Below are 17486 nucleotides of genomic sequence, written 5' to 3' on the forward strand. Positions count from 1 at the left end.
GTTCTTTAATCCAGTAGAGTGGAAATCAGGTCACACTTTCAAGTCACATTTTCCACAGCTCGGTCTGAAAGCGATCCTTTGAGCCTGAGGTTTATGTACTTTTACTTGGAAGTATTTCCCATCAAGTTCAATAGAATTTTCATCCAAATAAGTGTATATAGGAGTACAGCCTTGATGTAGTCTTAAGTTTGCACGGCTTCAGACATGGGAGCTTTAAAGTGCAAGCAACTACAAAGTTCTGAGCTTGGTACCCTGAGCAGACCTACAAGTTGAAACAGTGAACAAAATGAAAAAGCAACCATTTTAAACTAGCGACCAGGAATATTTGGCTAGGTCTGCAGTTTGTGGAATAGAGTGTGCACTCTGTTCAGAGATTTGACAGGAACCATGCCCGTCAGAGTGGCTGCAATCTGCTCCCTCTACTTATGGGAAGCAGAATAGGGAGATGCACCTCATCATAGCATGATTCTTCCCATTGTTGCCATGCCACCCCTGTGCGGTTTTGCTAAGTGTTTTGTGATGTGTCAGATCAAGCTTCCCTCCACTTGCTTCCCTCCAGACGTTACGGACTATTTGTTTTATTTATTTGCTGTGTCTCAAAACAGGTTATATTGTAGAAAGAACAAGGGACATTAAAACCTAATTTTAAAACAAGATAGAAAATACCCGTGTGTTATGTATGACATCCTACATACCACACCACTTAAAAGGACGGCACAAAGAGTCCACAGACATAACTGGTTACTCTCCCAATTAAAGACGAAGGGACTGAGTAAATAGAAATGCTTTGCCTGGTGCCTAAAAACAGACAACAATGGTGCCAGGTGCTCCACAAATAGGGGGGGAACAAAGAAAGAGGAGGAGAAGGAATGTGGCAAGGAGTGTAGTGAGCAGGTGGTGAAACTCACCTCCTCCACTGATAGTCCCAGCTGCCACACCCAGCAAAGCCTCCAGCTGGGGCCTACTTCAAGCTGACAAGCCTGACTGGGCTGTCAATCAGTTCAGGGGGTGGGGTAATAGTGAAGCCAGTGTTTTCATACATTCCCAAGCAGGAGGGGGGGGGGGAGGAGGAGGAACATAGCAGCAAGAATATCAGGGCTGGCTGGGTAAGTGGACCAACAAAGATTCCATTTCCCACTATTGCTGACTATTGGCTATGCTGACTGGGGCTGATGCAGGCAAAATGTTGGGAGGGCACCAGGCTGAAGAAGCCTTCATCAAACTATTCAAGGTTCTTGTGCACCTCCAGGTGGTGGTTGAAGGAGGAAGCTGCTAGATGTTTTAAGGTGATACGCACTGCAGGTGGGCAGGTCTTGGCTTGCCATTAATGGATGGGTGCTTTGCAGCACATCTGAAACAGTGGCAGAATTGGGGACAGGGAAGAGAATTAAGCAGAAGTTCGAACTTCTGAGTAGCCGGTAGTCTCTTCCTGTCCCTTTTCTCTCTCACACACCACACACTGTCTTGAGATTCCTGTAATGATTATGAACGTAAACATAGTCTGTTAACTGATGATTGCAAACAAAAATACTCATAATAAGGATGTTGTTAAGTGTAGTATTAAAGCAGAGATGCTAAGAAAAGTTTTGAACAGTCAAGAAAAGCTGTACTCAGCTTGATCCTGCAAGCAGCGGCCCCTTTTCCCCAACCAAGAATGGGGAAAACTGGTGGAAAGCGTTATTAAAGATTAATTTTTGAAGCAGATAGAAGAACCAGTCTAGCTGAAGCAGAATCAGCATGGCTTCTGCAAAGGCAATTCCTGCCTTATAAATGCATTTGTATTTTTTGAGGGCATATGAATCAGAAATGGTGAGCTGCAGGCTTCCCAATTTGGCTCTTGCAGTTGTTTTCCCCAGATCATGTCCACCTGCCCCATGCTTGATAGAGGCAGCTGGATCGGGTGCTTGGTTTTTTGTTTTGTTTTTTAAATGTATTTTTATTAAAGATTTTCTTGATTTACAAAGGTATGTGCAATGTCTTTCAATTTTTTCCCCCACGTAACAATTTTTAAAATATTTTTTTACAAATCGGTTTCATTTGTTGAGACATTAGGAAGAATAGGGGGAAAGAGGTGGAGGGGGAAAAATATGAGTGGGGGTGGGGTCAGGTGGTGATGTTTCTATTTTGCTTAATATATGTGGGGTTTTGTGTCAGCGTTGCTTGTGTGGGTTCTCTGCTGTTCACTTGCGTTCCTTTGGTGGTGAGAGAGGTTGGGGTTGGCCTAGGGTGTGGCTGTTCATTTGTGGTTGGCTGTGGTGATCTTTGTTTTCATGTGTGAGTGGGGTGGGTGGGTGTTTTGGATCAGGTTAGCCATATTGATTTGTATGCTGTTGGTGGATTTTTGTCATTGTCTTGTTGGGCTGTGTATGTGATAAAGGGGAGCCATACCGGGGTGAAGGAGTCTTTTTCTATTTGTCCCCGTGTCAGTTTCAGTTTATTGGCTAATTTTTCTAGTAAGGCTGTTTCCCATACTATTGGTACCATTGGTCCATGTTTATTCCTGACAGGTCTCTCCAGTGTCTGGTTATGACGTTTCTGGCTGCTGAGAGTAGGTGGGTTATGAGTTCTTTGTGGCGTAAGTGGGCATTGTTGTCTTGGAAGATGTTTAGTAGGGCCATTTCTGGGGTGATTTCTAATACTTGCTTGGTTATTTTACATATTTCTCATATGACTGTTGTCCAGAATAGTTGGATTTTGGGACACTCCCACAACATGAGGAGGTGGAACGGGTGCTTGTTCAGCCAATACTTAGTGAAAGCAAAGTTGCCACCCCCACCACCCCCATCAGCTGCACAGGGAGTTCAATCTCCTTGGCTTGTCTGCAAAATCATCAAATTTCAGAAGCAAAATTTGAGGCTTTTTCATTTGCAGAAAAACAAAAGGAGACATGATAGAGGCATAGAAAATTAAGCATGATGTGGAGAATCGGCTAGAGAAAAGTTTTTCTCCCTCCCTCATAACATTATAATTTGGGGGGTTCAATTAAGCTGAATATTGGTAGATCCAGGGCAGAATTAAACAAAGGATTTCTTCATGGTTAAACTATGGAATTAACTCCCACATGATGTAAAGCCATCTGTCTTATCCTTCATTAATTTGTCTATCAATGGCTACTGGCTCTGTTCTGTCTCCACTGCTGCAGTGAAATAAGTCCCAACTTGGATTGTCATTTGAAGGAAAATGCTTTGGGGCTCAAGTTACACAAAATATATTCCTCTGCCTATTTTTGTAAGACCATTCGTCGCGTGTGAAAGTGAGGGATGGGGTAATTGGTTGCTTTCAAAGGATGGGCAAATTAAAAGTAATTATAATTTTACCTTTTTAAATGCAAGATTGCTGAGGGTGGTTCTTTTCTTTCCCCCTCCTCTTTTAAAAACCTAATGAATGACAAACTTAATGCCACTTCAAGTAACTTTTCTGGGATGGAATACCTCTGGGAATGGCACCTTGTCATGACACAGCATCATTCCCAGGAGCATTCTGGGAGGAAGGGGAAGAATGGTCACAATGTGGCCACTAGTTTATGCCACTGCTCTAGCGCAGCCATTAGATGTGGCAGCCATTATTTTGTGGATTACAAATGTGGGCAAAATGTAATTGTTCAAAAAACTAAACTAAAATTATTTTGTAGCAATCACAAAGTCGCAATAGGGTATGCTCATTCCGTCATTTCTCTATTAAAACATAAAAGGTGCTGTAATTTTCGGGCAACAATCCAGGAGAGCCTCAGGAAATTCAAAGTCAAGCCTGAAAACCTGTTTGTAACCAATGTTGTTTTCCTTTTAAATTGGTTAATTCTGCATTCCTGAAACATTGGAAATAGCCATCTGCACAAACATCTGTTCTAAACCTCTCCTTTAACGATGCACTAGTGGTGAAATCACTACCACCACATCATGCAAGAACTTAAGAGGAAACGACCATTTAGTCCAGCCTCCTTTTCTCCCAAGGAACCACTAGTTGTCCGCGACAGCCCCACAAGCAGGACATATGTGCAACAGCAGTCTCTCGTGCTTCCTGGCAACTGTTAAAATATCGTCATTGTGACTAGTAGCCATTATTAGGCTTATTAATCAAGAATTTGGCAACACCTTTTCAAAACTGTTTAAGCTGGTGGTTATTATCACATCCTGGGTTTATGAATTCCATTCTTTAACAATGCAGAATGCAAAGAAGTACTTCTGTTCTCCAACATTCTGCTTCTTTGGATTGTCCCATGTTCTAGAATTATGGCATCTAGAATCTAGTATTCTAGGAGATGGGAGAGAGGGAAATTTCTTTCTATGCACTTTCTCCAAAACATGCAGATGTTGCTGGACCACAACTTTGACATCCCTGGCCAATGGCTATGCTGGCTGAGGCTGATGAGCGCTGGACTCCAGCATCTGGAAGGCAGCCAGTTCCCATTCCTGAAGTAGTTCTTAATCACACTCCCATCATGCTCCTGTATGTGAAGTCTCTCCCATCGATTTACATGACTGCAAACTGATTATTCATACATTTCCTTTCGTTTTCAGCATTGTAATTGCTGAAATACTGATCTTGACTCCTATATTGTGTGGGTGCAACCTTCTCTGCGCAGAGGGCTATTGGGAAACATCTCTTGGTTGGCTGGAGAAACAGGACATTAGACCTTTTCTCTGTCCTCCTCAATCTAGGCAGCTTTCCACTAACATCCTGGAAGCATTGCATACTAGAGCCAGCAGTCCCAAATAGCTAAAATGCCACCACATACTGTTGAAATTCATCTCCCATGAACCATTGTTAGGGATAATGGAGGCTTTCACTTAAGAATATGTTTAGAAAAACTGGAGCCATCACAGCAAGTATTAAATGGAAAAGCCATAAAATGAGATGAACGCAGTCCATCTGGTTATAAAGTTTCTTTGGGGATAGAATATATTTTTTGCTATGGACTCAGAAAGCATCATGATGTAGCCTGTCTTTGAAAGGATAGCAAACCTAAGAATGGTTGGAACTTGTTGTAGGCAAACAGGTCAGTAATAGTTCAAAGGCTTGCTTCCTACACCTACTTCAGCTTTTGCTGCAGTACCGCATACTTTCAAAAGCGGGTTTTTTTATGAATTTGCCAAGGGTAAAAAAAGTCTTAATTTAATAACAGGAGTGAACTCCCTATAAATACATCCATGACAGAGCCTTTGATAAGTGTACTCAGTCATTTAATCTTATCAGTTCCCTCCCTTCTTTTTGTGCTGAGTCTGAAAAGGCACATCAGGGAACAAGCAATTCTTCATGTTCCATGAACACTCCTAAAATCATAAGGGGTTGATAGAGGAGATAGACTACGTTATCATCAATCCACATGGTATCCATATGAAAAAAAATCCATCTTTAGCAGTTTAAGAGCCATTATAGATAGCATGTCCCCCACACAGAGAAGGTCTGCTTTGAAAAGGTTTAAACTAATGATAGGCTGACCACATCAAACTGACACATCACATTTATTCTTCTCAGAGAGTTTAGCACATAACAGAGAAATTTTAGGACATTTCAGATAATGTAATAAGACCTCATTATAAAAAAGCACATAAGGATCAGAGTTGTTTCGGTAACATAGACTTACTGTGAAGCAGAAAATATAAGCTACTGTACAGATAAATGGGGAACTCAGCATGGTCAGAAATGTCACCAACAATTAAAACTTGAAAATAATACTTTAAACGCAGTGTGGTTTTAAGATGCTGATAAGCACTTGCTCACGTGAACATGGAAGAACTTTCAGTGGAGATACTGATTTAAAAAACAAAATTTAGAGTATTATGATGTGGTTTATATTAACTAAAACTTTTTTTGTACCTACAGGGGGGAGTGTACTTTAAGCACTGTTAATAAATGAACTTTGGCAATTCATTTTTATGAATTGGGATGTTTTCTGCAATTTACTCTCTTGTGCAACCAGTCCTACGCATTAAAAATATTTAGTGTGGGACTGACATTTTTAGCAGAAATTGGTATTGAATCAGGTTTTTATAATCCAAATTTTAGTGGACATCTTCAGATGTGACCATATATTAACATTGCTCTTGAAATGCTTGTGATGTTTTGAACAAGTAATGCTTGAGGAAATAGGCTTGAATCTTGAATGGTTGTATTTATGCCTCGCTCATATCATCTCTGTTCTGATGGTATTATAACACAAATTTGTATTTTTGGGGTTGTACTGTAGCAGGACTTAAGTTGGTTAGTGTGGTGCTGATAATAACAAGGTTGCAGGTTTGATCCCCATATGGGACACTGGCATGTTCCTGCATTGCAGGTTAAATGAGATGATCCTCAATGTCCCTGCCAACTCTGTGATTTTATGACTACTTCAGACCAATGTCTCTAGGTACTGTAGAGTAATGGTAATAATTATTTGAATCACTGTATTATACAAATGTCCCAACATGTTAACAGCATGCTTCTGTGTTCTGAACAGTACCTGTATGTAGCTCAGAGACCCTGTAAGACCTGGCCCTCCTTATTGTTCTCTTAATTACATCACATCATTAGAATGGCTGACATAACCTTACAATGCTTCTAACATCACGGATTTGTATGGGCCAAACTACATCAAAATGTCTGGATGAAGGTTTGGGGAAGGGATTAAAGTGTTTGGTTATACGATTTTGCAAGCAAAAGCAACAAATCATTGTGTAAGAAAGTAGTATATTTTATTACATGGATGTTTCAAAAGATATACTTCTTCTACTGGTAAAGTTTGTTTTGTTAAAATAAGGCCACTTTTTGCTTGCTCTGTTAGAATTGATTGTTGCTATGGTTAAGGCAGAAGGCTCACTGAACTATTCAAAATAATTTTTAAATAAGTTAATTATTTGGGATAGCTCAATCAGTAGGGCATGAGACTCTTAAAGGTTGTGGGTTCGAGCCCCATTGGGCAAAAGGATTCCTGCTTGCAGGGGGTTGGTCTAGATGATCCTTTGACTATATGATTCCATGATTTACATAATGAGTAGCTCCCTAATATTTACCTTGCAAAATCAAATCTCAAAATGCCTTGGGATTAAAGAGTTCTGTACACAATCATTTGTAGATTAGTCCTCTTGTGTTACATAAATCTATACCTATCTGATAAGGCTATTGTTGGCTATCTACAGTGGCTATGTTCTAGCTCCATTGGGACGAGTGATGATGTGCTCAGCTTCTACACTTCGGTTTCCCATGGGCGTATTTAGAAGCTGAGCACCTCTACTCTCCTAGCAATTCAAGGCCCTGTGCCATTTCAGTCTCACAACAGCTCTGTGAGGTATGTTAGGCTAAGATCTGGTAACTGAAAGAAGAGCACCCATTGAGCTTCATGATGGATTTCAAAACCAGGCCTCTTCAGTTCTAGTCCAACACTACCACACCAGTCCCACTTGCAAAGTGCTGCTTTGGCCTAAGGTGCTCCTGAATTTTCTTTCAAATCAGCATTGATTTTTTTTTAATACTTTTTTTTCAAATTACAAAATGTTTCTTTTATGAACATACATAATGAAGCTATGCTTCAACCATTTTTATTTAATGGTTTTTGGTTCCAAATTACATTTATAAAGCTTTAATAAGAGTCCAATCTTAGGGCATGTTTTATGGAAACTTCGACTTCCCCTAGATACTGTTGCCTCCTACACAAGATAATTAACATGCCCTACCTTTTAGAGTGGCCTTAAATCTTCCAAATTCCCCCACACCACCCAAGGTGGCATGCCTCATAAGCTGAGAATGACAGTATTAGGATCAAGAGCATCTTTATTCATTCTCAAATAAATTGTGAATGCAGTGTATGATTGTGGTAGTATATTGCCTCCTAAAAGTAAATGAACCAAGTATACAGTACTCTATTCAAATATTGATCACATTACAAAAACAATTTTATTAACAAAAATATTATACAGGATTAGTGAGTGCAGACAGCAAAATGAGGTAGCCAACAAAATGAAGTGTCGCTTGATAGGATGGAGTAAAAGGATCCCCTGAGTTGGTGCCACAATCATTGCTGGAGCTCACCCCCCCCATTTTAAGAGACTATGGGCTGTTTCACAGCTGGTGGAAACCAGTTTCCCAGTATGGGAATGTGCTGTAGTGCCCAAGTAAGAAGCATCCACTTTCAGTTTCCTATGACGACTGAGCCTGGAGAGTAGTTTGTTTACAAACTACCTGGTGAGGACAAGCCAGCATCTGAGAAAACAGTTTGCTTAATTAATTAGTGGGAACAAGATAGGATCAAGTAAGTTTCCCGTGTTCAAACAGTATAAGGGAAAATGTGGTTAGTGCAAAACTGGGAACAGACGGTTCTGGTTTTCTGTCCTGGGAAAGGAAAGTGTGCAAACCTGATATTCTGTACAGCTTGTTCGCATTGTAGTAGGAAGCCAGTTTTGTGTTACGGCTAAATCAGGCAAATACAGTCTTAGTTCCCTTGTGGGGATCAGTAGGTCAACCAGGCAAGGGTATTATGCTTATATGTTGAAGATGATAAACATGTTAGACCAGGATCAATGAGGTACCAGATGCTGCCAAGACAACAACTCCCATCATCTCTTATCATTGGTCATGCTGGATGGAGCTGATGGGAGCTGGAGTCCAAGGACACATTAGCTACCCCAGTGTTAAGACTATCAGCTTTTGGCAAGCAGTCCTAGTTTGGAAGCTAGTTGGCCAAATAACAGTTGGACATTTGGATTTCCACTGAAATTTGCTGTAGTGTTGCTGCAAAAGCTTGCTGCTGTTCACCTGTGCCCTTTTTAAGCTCCTCAATCATCTTCTGAAGATACACTGGGAGATGTCGAAAGGTTTCAAGCTCTCTAAAATAAAGATCTAGGAACCAATGGCTAGAGCTAGCATTAAACTTGCAACAATCAGCTGTCACCAGCAACGGTTTGGAGCAGGCGAGCTTTTTAAAGGCTACAGAAAAAGGCTTAAATAGCTTATATACAGAACAAAAGTTTAACAACATCTTACAATATAAGACCATCCAAAATTCTGTCTGTGTTTTATGAAAATTGCTTTCCACTTGTGCATGGAATTCCTCAACTTTCTCTTCTGGATTAACAAGATGCAAAAGTTGCTGCTTAGTTGTTTCACACTTTATGATATCCAGTGGCAGGTTCCCCTCAGAATCTTTCTGCTGTAGCAATACTGGTCCTGCAGAAGAAAGGAAATAGCTTATTTAGTGCAGCTAAACAACTGGCTGTTTTTCAGTATCTGCAGTTTTGTCTGCAGCATCTAAAGCTTTTTGATTAACAAATCACATTTTAATTCCCAAATGAATTAGAATTGTTAAGCCTCTTTCAGGCGTATACTATGTGCCTTAAAGATTATGGGGTGAAATGCCCTGCTAAGACCTTTGCTCCTCACCCTTGCAGTCATGTGGTGAGTCAGTCATAGGCTGGATGTTCTCGAACACTGGATCCAAATTCGCTAAGTACTACTGTTTTTCAAACCCCAAGCCATGGACCCTCTGGTTTTGAAAAGTTGTATATCTCTAAGGTAGTTTTTGTCATGCGAATGGTGCCACATACTCTTGGGGGTCCGGGGACCACCAATTGGCAACCACTGTTCTAAAGCAAAAGCCACTTCCTGATCTCAACAGTGTACTACAGATTTCTTTTTGTTAACATAACCAGATGATTCAAGTTCTTTGTATACGTATCATGCTTCAGTATATTTAAAGAAATTGGTAATACCTATTAAAATACAGGTTTACAAAATGTGTTTTGCAAGACACACAAAATAGATGATACTGATAGATGAAGATGATAAAAAAGAAATGAGGAAGCAAACTTTGGGGTACACAAGTATAAAATGGGGTCTGCTGCCATCCATGGTGACAAATTTATTTCACAACGTTTATATACTGATAGATTGTAATAAAAGCTCCAAGTGGTTTACAAATCACAGTAACATTCAATTAAGTTGAGCGCATGGGCAGAAGGCTGTGCCAGCAGCTGAGTTACGTAACATTTCATGTGTCTCAGCCACATGTATAAAGAATCCTAGCCTTGTTCATACATTCCTTATGTATGGCAGATAGCTTTCAGTATGAGCCAGGCCTTCTATGTGAATGCCAAAGGATGGTAGTTGGTGGCATTTCTCTGCCTCCAAAATGTGGGAGAAAGGTCTTGTGAGCTGGTCATCCTTACAAGTCAGCAGGATCTCTTACCTACTATTTTGGAGAAAGAAAAATGCCACCAACTAACTTTCTTTGAGTATTCATAAGGAGAACCCAACTCAAACTCAAACGAAGGCCTTCCTGCTACTCTGTCGTACTGTTTCAGCACTCCCTTGCCAAGCGAAGGTAAGAACTGGAGTTTGGAACGTATTTTTAAGTTTAAACAGTGGCACAATAAGAAACAGCAGATTAGATATGCTAAAAATATAGTTTCCTGTTACTTTCCCTAAGACCTACAAAATGAGAAGAAAAGGCGATATAGCTTGCTTGCATAAAGCAAAAGCACCAAAAGCACCAAACTATTAGCATATGCTGTTTATCAGGAGGGAGTATGTGTCATTGCACTGAATGCCCTCTAGACAAACAGCCTTGGCTCTCAGGTGAACCTTGGGCTGTGTGGATCCACCAGAAGTAACTCTTCCTTAGTGGCTGAATAGGACAGAATGCAAGAATGCAGCTTCTCAAATAACCAGGGCTTAAGTTTTTATTCCATAAACCCCCTAAACATTCACAGAATCAAATAATGTGTTTGCATCTAGCAAGGACACACAGAAAAAAGTATGCCTAGATTCACCCACATTTTTGCCTTTAAGCGGTATATAAATTAATAATAATAATGGTTTCCGGGATGGTGTCCGTATACAGAGAAGACTGCCGTGCACAGTTTAAATGCCCAAGCCTGTATCTTAACACCCAAGCCTATGAGTGCAGCACTCATCACCTGCTTGGCAGACAGGTCAGAGGGATTTAATGATCTTGCTTCTACCTAACAGGTCATCAGGACTGACACTCTGTTTCTTAGATTGGAGGACTTTTTATGTGTAGCAATGTGGTCTGACCATTCTGCTGCTGCTACTAGAGCGATAGATCAGCTGCAGCCTTTTTTAAAAAAACAACAAAAAACCACAATTCAACTACCATAGATTACAGGTTGCACAGAGTTTTTAGTCATGACGAAACTGCAATGTACTTAACTGAAATGCTTTAATGTGCAGGGGGAAATGGTATGTTAATGTGACATATGGATCGGGGGGGGGGGGGGAGAGAGAAGAGCAGCCTACTTTTGTGAAAGGTAAACTGCAAGACCAGGAATAATAATAATAATAATAAATGTTATTATTTGTACTGTGCCCATCTGACTGGGTTGACCCAGCCACTCTTGGCAGCTGCCAGCATATACAAAAACCATAATAAAATATTAAACATTAAAAACTTCCCTATATAGGGCTGCCTTCCGATGTTTTTTAAAGGTTGCATAGTTACTTATCTCCTTGACATCTGATGGGAGGGCGAATCCAGGAAAACCTGGATTCAAATTCCCACTCAGCCTTAGGGCTCATTAGGAGACGTGGGCCAGTCACTATTTCCCAGCCTACCCTACCTCAAAGGACTGTTGGGAAAATAAAAGAGGAGAAACATAAATGCCCCCCTTGAGCTCTTTAGGAAAAGGATGGTATAACACATCAATAAAATTAACAGGTTGTGTGCCTACAGAGAGAGGGCCATGCACACAAGAGCAATATTTTAATTTTCAAATGTAGATATTGCATCATAGTGTAGATTAAAAAAAACCCCAAAACTAAAAAGGATAGCTTATGGGTGAGGGACGTGCCAAAGGACTCTATAAAGTTTAGTTACCAACAATGAGCAATTGTATACTGAATGTGCAGCATAGTTCCTGCCATGCTTCTGTCAAACTGCTTGACAGGCGAAGGCCTGGCATGTGACAGCCAAGATAACTCTGCACACACCGTCTGCACCGTTGCAAGAGGACCTTGATGAATGAAAGTGCAAGCAGATCTTCTCCCCTAGGACAAGGGGATCATCCGCTTCCCATTCTTCACAGACACCCAGGAAAAATGCACATCTGTCAGTGTAATGCCACGTTCTATTGAAGACTTGGGCTTTCGGTAATATTGGCTCTTGCATCACTTAGACCGATTGAAGTGTGGCCAGGTATTGGCTTGGCGTGTCAGTCGCATGGTGCGGTAGATAAATAAAACACCTGGGAGACAGCATTAAGGTTCAGCACAAGCACACAGAGGGAGAAGAGCAAGGGATGTATTGATTGCGAAAGAATGTCAACCAGAGACAAAGAAAGTAGCCTTTAGGGGGCAGGAGAAGACTGCAAATGCACAGAGGTCTTATAAAACAGACTAACCAGTGTAATGTTTGTGTTTCTGGCTGAGTTTAGCTAAAAGCTATCTAAGTACAGAACATTATTTTGCACTCCACACAGCAGAATTAGTATAGCCATAACAAATCTGAAAACATGAAATATGTGAAATTAAACTGACATGCAGAGTAGTGGTATGAGCTACATAAACTCTGTGTTTATATATGGCACACACAAACGCTCTAAAATATATATACTTTCTCTCCTTTGAAGATGAGTACTTTGTGAGGGGAAGACATCTCATGGACGGTATACACAAAATGTTGTAATTTTTGAACTGCTTTAAGTGGGTTTTTTTTTTTTTAAAATGCAAGATTCTAAAGTAAGGTATTTCTAACCCTTTCCCCTCCAATTTTTAGAAACCTAGACTTTTCAGAAGCAGAATTATCAGCCTAAATGGTTGGATAACCATAAATATAAGCAGAAACACCATGAAATTAAGCAGCACAAAGCAGTTAAGCTAACGATTTCTGCAGTACATTGTAAAAATTAATTTAAAATCCAGATTTTGTGAAAAATGCCTGGTAGGCATGCAATCCACATCACTGCTTGTTCATACAGCTTTTACAAAAAATCTGCAATTCAGCAAATTTGAGAAAGCAGCCAAAGTTATGGGCTTACTGAAATAATTTAACTGACAAGATGAATGAGTATAAATATGGCATGATGCACATCAATATTTATGAAAACCTCTAGCTTTCAAAAATCACATCAAGAACACCCTCAAATTTTAATACTCTGCAGTTTTTTACAGATTCAAATTTCTCTAAGCTTATTTAACACAAACACACTCACCCCCGTGCTGAAGTAGAAGCTTGGCAATTTCTACATGTCCATTTCTCAGGGCATCATGCAAGGGAGTAACCCCATCCACTTGGCTGAACAGGTTTACCTCTGGACAATGTTGCAAAATTTCACGGACACACAGAGTGTTTCCATGGTTACAAGCTTCATGCAAAGGCGTCCAGCCAGCATAGTCTGAATTACAAATCAAGGGAAGTTTGAGAAAACAGTAAAATTAGTAGCAGGATGTTCATAATATTGTCGTTCAGATTCTGTTTACCCTTTCCCCCCTCTAACTAGTGCCATGACGAATATTTTGAGAAATCAATATGCTAATTCTATTATACTTTTAAAATGAAACGAGGCAAAGATATGCTTCAGTGTCATTCTACAATGAAGCTGTTTCTTTTTTTCTGCAAAGCATCGTATTTGTTATTGCTAAAGTAAGAACAAGGCATCTGCAATCAAAACCACACACTGGCCCAGGTCTGTTCGGACCAGAATTTCACATAAAAATCTTGACTATGAAGCCATTCACAGCTTTTATCCTCCTATCTATAAAAAGGCCAGAAATTAATTATTTTAAACCACAACTGTGCTTTAATAGAAAAACCATGCAGACAATTAAGTGCAATCAATAAGCTTTAGCCACAAAACTATCCATAAAATCTTTGCTTTAATTCATAATCCCGAAGCAGGAAAACAAGGAATGAAAAGAACTCTGCCAACACACAAGTATCACAGCTATTTGGGAGGCTTAATGTGTTTGTTCAGGGAAGAAAATAAAACTACTTACCTTTAACGTTAATATCTATTCCTGGAAGAGAGAGAAGATGAATCAATCTCTCCACATTGTTCCTTTTGCAAGCAGTATGCAGGGCAGTCTCTCCTAGCAAACAGAATTAATAGATTATACCAGTCTAGGCAAAATGGCAACTGAAGAAAATAATCAAAGCGCAGGAACTAGGAGATCTGGCTACACGCCAGAGCACTCAGTAATGAATAAGATTTCCCTTTGTCCTGTTTAAATACCTTTTAAGAAAACTCAAAAAGCCCACAGAGCTTCTGTTCCATCAGAGATCCAGCAATGGAACTGCACTGCTAAAGGGTTAACACAGGAATTATCTCTCCCTCTCCCCCACCCACCCGTTCAAGCTGTAAAGCTTCAACCACATTATAAAAGCACCGAATGATCACAGAACACCAAAAATGCTTGGTTTTGAAGCAATAAAAGTTTAGAGCGCAGTTGCCCTCCCTTAAATTTATTCATGAACCTACATTAAGTGTATGGTTCTTTTTACACAGCGTTTGTAGCTTAATTCAAATGAATGTTTCTGGCTAAGCACGAGTGCCTCTACACACTCAAGTATAATTCAGAACTTCAAATCCGTTAACAGATGGTTTGCTCTTTCTCAATAGGCTGTCTGGCTTGCCTACAGTACCAGAGAGAAAAAGGAGGGGGGTGGAGGAGGGAGAGGGGGAGAGATTAAGAAGAATGAAGCAGTCTTAAGAAGAGGGAACACACACACACACACACACACACACACACACACACACACACACACTTAGACCTAGGAAAAAAAGAGAGAAGGAAGACAGTGAAGACTGACTGCAGTTTACAGGTAGTGCCTCAATTAACGAAGGCAGGCTGTAAAATTCTGATATTTGTTTAGGTTTTCATCCACTGATTGTACTAGAACAAGAGTCGACAAAAAACACGTTTCCAAGTGAATGATGAAATTTACCCAAATGAGAACATTCTGCCCTCCCCACATTTGCTCAATGGGACTGGGTCAGTAAATTCCCTTATTTATATTCAACAGGATGATATTCTTATGCAGAGTGTCTGGTTGTTTGTTGTGGGCAACAATCAAGTCTATCTTTCCCAATGTATCATATTTTAGCCACTTCTTTTAAGCGGAATTATGTATCAGTTTGTCTTACCTCTCCAATAGCACACCAGTAGAGGGAAAATCAGCTAATTTTTTTATCAGTGCATTTGCTGATATAGTGTGAGACTTTGGCATAGGGTGGGCATAAAATTTAAATCCAAGCAAAATGAGGGTTCTGCTGTTTTTGGCTCTACCAATAGCTTAGCATATAGTTCTAAAATATCCCTTCTGATATCCATTACTGTTATACTTTGGAGCGCTTTGAATGGCAATAATTATATATGTCTAGGTTAAATTCATATTAAAAATAGTTCCAGAAATTGATTTAAGACAGGTACAAGCATATAAGTACATTTTATTACATTTGTGTATTGAACAGAGCCCGTGTAAACTACTGTACTCTGCTATTTAAAACTTAAGTGCTTGGGTTCTAGTGTAGTTAAAACTAAAATCCAAATGCATTTCATAGCTTGGGCTCGATGCCTAGAAGAAAACAGTCCATATGCTTAATGGGGCTATGTAATTCAGCATACACTTCGGTCTTTGTTTGCAAAACGTCTAGGACGGAAAGAGATGAAGACTGAATTAGACTTTCAAATCAGAGGACGATGCTGATTCTTCCAAGCACAGGTTGAGGTGGATTAGTGAAATAAGGCTGTGACTGGAATGGACTCATTTTAGGATGCATTCTCAATTTACAACTCAAGAGAAAATTGTGTGAGTGTGTGTTTGACTGATTAAAAAAAGCAGACAATCATATCCCCAACTTTAAAAAAGGGGCATTGCATAACAAAAAGCACAAGAAAGCCATATTTGACTTATGGCAATAATGAGATACCACTCCATCTTCACTGGGGCCAAATGTGGAACTACAGATTGCAAACTTGTAAAGTACTAAGCATAAGTTAGGAAATCACAGTACCTTTAACGTTAACCTTGTTAACAGCCCCCTGCTTCCCTGAAAAATGATGATTATCTTTGCTGCGCATCATCTCAACTTCAGCTTTGTTTCCCAATTTCTTTTGAACACAAGCAGAGTTACCAGTGCCTTGTATACTAAAAGCAAGAAGTGGTAAAAGTACGTTAAAAGACTGAACTTTATTTACATTTTAAAAACCAACAACACCCCACTTGTTCAGAAGTCACAAGTGTTCTCGCAGACAGATACATCTACATGCTTTCATATTTTGAAATTTAAGTCACTGTAGTTTTGAAACATTCCATACAGTATGTGCTTGTAATAAACCCACCAATCATTCAATATACAGGGCTTAAGCTCACTCTGAAAACATTATTTCTTGAATACTTCTATTTCTCCTGGGAAGCAATTTACATTAATAGTGGGAAAGTATGTATAGTCTGTGAAGTCTACATATATGCAGGGAAAGGGAAAAAGGAAAAAACCCCTCACCATTCCCAGATGTGTTACAGGATTAAAACCGAGCTTTCTGCCAGTCACAGTAATTTGCAGACAACAACACAGGTCACATAAAGTTCAAGAAATGTGTCAGGTCAGAAGCTGTCCCCCAAAGCAGAATAAAACCGGTGATGTTATAGGTATTACTTACGGTACATCAGGCAGCACTTCGGCTTGGTTCTGCTTATCACCATTTAGCATCAGTAATGCCCTTTGAGACTTAGGGCAAGGCCATTGCCCTATTTTCCTTTTCTTTGCTTTGTGTATCCTTGGCTCACACAACCCAACTTGTAAAGCAGGCAGATAGGAACAAACCTGTTGCAAGAGTCAAACTTTAGTCCAGCTATGTTAAATATGACATCTGGTAATTAGCAACGCTAACAGTTCCCTCCAGATCTTTATTGCATTTAAAGCTTATCTTCCAGATTATCATACCTAGGCTTCACAAAAGCCTTTTAAAGTAAAGCTTATGGTGTGAAACTCTTAAGGACCCAGATAGTTTCTCACACCCCTATGCAGGTTATGTTGTTAGGGTGCTGCTGGGGACTTGAATTGCTCTTCTCACACATATTTTGGCTTTTGAGTGGTTTGCTGTATTGTGGGCTACTGCGCTTCAGGGTTCAAGTACATGCTCGAAAGTAGCATCCATGTGTTGGAATTGGGAAAAATATGCTGCACTACAGCAGAAGGCAATTTGCCATGGGGAATGAGAGTAAGATGCACTGGGCTGGATCTAATGTTGCACCAGCGGAAGTCTGGTTTGTAATGTTTACCATTAAGTCCTGCAACACTAGTACCCGATCTCTGTTGATTGGAAAGAAGCAAAAATTCCCAACAGGAACAGATGAAATATAGATATGTATAAAATTAGGGGGGCAGGAAGAGAGGTTGAAGCAAGACAGTTAGGGGTATCCTGACATTGAGGAACAGAGGAGCCGGAAGGAAAACTTGCGAAGTCATTTCTAGAGTCCTTTAGAACCCTCCCCCAATCCCAGAACAATACCAGCTGTCTAGTTGATATCATGGTTTGATACCTGACATCATGGTTGG

General features: G+C 40.0%; 1 protein-coding gene across 6 annotated transcripts in view; it reads right to left on the minus strand.

The window, feature by feature from the left end:
* Nucleotides 1-7853: 7853 nt before the first annotated feature.
* Nucleotides 7854-17486, minus strand: part of SLF1 (SMC5-SMC6 complex localization factor 1) — a 33480-nt gene continuing 23847 nt past the window's right edge. For all 6 annotated transcript variants that reach the window (XM_083703194.1, XM_083703191.1, XM_083703192.1 and 3 more), the window contains exons 14-18: nucleotides 16588-16751; nucleotides 15942-16075; nucleotides 13924-14016; nucleotides 13140-13322; nucleotides 7854-9141 (exon numbers count right to left, since the gene is read on the minus strand). In XM_083703194.1, the coding sequence (XP_083559320.1) occupies nucleotides 8648-9141; nucleotides 13140-13322; nucleotides 13924-14016; nucleotides 15942-16075; nucleotides 16588-16751 (1068 nt within the window). In that variant the 3' untranslated portion in view covers nucleotides 7854-8647. The remainder of the gene's footprint in view (nucleotides 9142-13139; nucleotides 13323-13923; nucleotides 14017-15941; nucleotides 16076-16587; nucleotides 16752-17486) is intronic.

This window comes from Podarcis gaigeae (genome assembly GCF_964106915.1).
Source record: "Podarcis gaigeae genome assembly, chromosome: 11".
Taxonomy (NCBI): Eukaryota; Metazoa; Chordata; class Lepidosauria; order Squamata; family Lacertidae; genus Podarcis; species Podarcis gaigeae.